Below are 2,049 nucleotides of genomic sequence, written 5' to 3' on the forward strand. Positions count from 1 at the left end.
GTTATTCTATAACATTTAGCTCGTTACTTGAGTAATTCAGTCAGACGTTATTCTTTAACAATTGGTTTTCTACTTAAGTAATTAGCATTAACCTGTGTGTCATGAAATATGTCAAGTGAAACTGGTCTTAATGTCAGGAATTACAGAAATGTTTCAGTAAATTACAAGTTATGGAAAAGTAAGTGCATCTCGTCACTACCATAATGAGATGCAAAGTTTGAGACTGGTATTGTGTGGTCAATATACAGATGAAATGTACAAGTTTATAAACTAGACAAAGGGAAGTGTATCTGATATTTATTGTAGTATGATACAAGGTTAGAAGTTCGTATCATGTGTCAGCATGTTGATAAAAAAGTTCAATAATTAGACAAACATATCCGAGAATTACTCTAGAAAGATGCAAGGTTTAAGATCTTAATTTTGTGTTAGCTGTGTACATAAAATGTTGTGTAGCTAGACACAGATAAGTACATGCAATAGCTATTACAGAAGTATGCAAGCTTTAAAACTGGTATTCCATATACTGACCAACTTAACTAGAGTTGTCTTCAAACATGCACAGTTTATTATCAGGTATGTTCATATGAACTACACACAAGTTCAAGAAAAGGTGGTTATAGGAAGAAAAAACAGGATATTACAAGCGCAATGTTTATTTTTTTAACAACCCTTTTATTATCACTAGGCAGTACCTGTTTTGGAAACAGCTGTCCATCACCTGATCCCGGTTGATACCTCAGTTGTCGAGGTGTCATGACATGGGGTGAATGAGGTATAGTTTGGTTACTAGAACTTCCACAAGAGACTTCTAGCCTTCGTCCATTTCCTGTACTTGAGTTTCTGGTAAACCTAGAGTTGTTTTTTATTCCTTCGAGTAAACGGATCAATAAAATGTTACAAGGCAGATCTTCCACTTTAGTCTCGACCAGTACTCTACACTCGGGACACCGTAGCTCCTTGTGGGAGTTCACAATCTCCTCCAAACACCGCCGACAAAATGTATGTTGGCATGGCAACACTTTACTTGAGGTATCCAATTGTTCTAAACATACAGAGCACTCCAAAATGTCATTCAGAAATGTTTCATCCATGCTGGGAAATGCTTACACATGTGTATTTTTAGTCAGTTACACAGCACAGAAACTCTTAAAACATTGTGACCTGAAAAAGAAACAACAATTATGAATATCAATTAAATAATCAGTAATACACCACTTCTTTCTATGCATAGAGTTTACCTTGAAATATCTTAGATGGTGTAACGATAGGTGTGAACAGTCTTTAACAACACACTAAAATGAAGGACATGTAACACATGTATCGTACTTCCTGACAATCATGTTTATATACTTTATCTAAAAATAAGTTATCTTCAAGTATAATCTACAGTGTTAACCACTAACACGTGTAACACTTCTTGACAATCATGCTAAGAAATCAGCCACTCCTATAAAAACACAGCTGATGAACTGTATGACATTTTATGACAAACATGCTAAGACATCTGTTACTTGTATAAAATCAGTGTTAATAACTCGTGTGACAATTTAACACAGTTGTTGTATGTATCTAATCACATTTTGTTCAATATATATTCATGAAATAACTTCTTTAATCCTATTTGTCTGCTCATACTTCTTGACCAAATCTGACCTAAACTTTGATGGACTTAAAACACAAGTTCAATTCTTCACATCTGTCAAACATTGTTTAAAACTTCCTAAACTATCAACATTAACATCGTTAGCTCTAACATAAGCTACAGTGTGTTTCTTTCAAGGATCCAGTCACCAAATTATTATCTTATCTAAACTACTTACATGTATAGTCATCCTACATGTTGTACCACATCCTGAATATCAGCACAGAATATGCAAACTAGTTATAGACATCCTATATGATACAGGACATCTTGAACCTTAGCAAACCAGTTATAGACATCCTATATGATACAGGACATCTTGAACCTTAGCAAACCAGTTATAGACATCCTATATCATACAGGACATCTTGAACCTTAGCAAACCAGTTATAGACATCCTATAT

At 34.3% G+C, this 2,049-nt stretch overlaps 1 protein-coding gene and 1 long non-coding RNA gene across 2 annotated transcripts in view; both read right to left on the reverse strand.

Annotated features, from left to right (window-relative positions):
- Positions 1-695: 695 nt before the first annotated feature.
- LOC106476381 (SH3 domain-containing RING finger protein 3-like) lies at positions 696-1,094 on the reverse strand (the record flags this gene model as incomplete). Its single annotated transcript, XM_013937042.1, has 1 exon — positions 696-1,094. A coding segment is annotated over exon 1 (399 nt), but the record flags the coding sequence as incomplete, so codon positions are not given.
- Positions 1,095-1,108: 14 nt separating this feature from the next.
- The window catches only part of LOC111083631, a 6,860-nt gene continuing 5,919 nt past the window's right edge, over positions 1,109-2,049 (reverse strand). The window contains exon 3 of the long non-coding RNA XR_002609152.1: positions 1,109-1,164. This is a non-coding gene — a long non-coding RNA (uncharacterized LOC111083631). The remainder of the gene's footprint in view (positions 1,165-2,049) is intronic.

Source organism: Limulus polyphemus, unplaced genomic scaffold (genome assembly GCF_000517525.1).
Source record: "Limulus polyphemus unplaced genomic scaffold, Limulus_polyphemus-2.1.2 Scaffold10428, whole genome shotgun sequence".
NCBI lineage: Eukaryota > Metazoa > Arthropoda > Merostomata > Xiphosura > Limulidae > Limulus > Limulus polyphemus.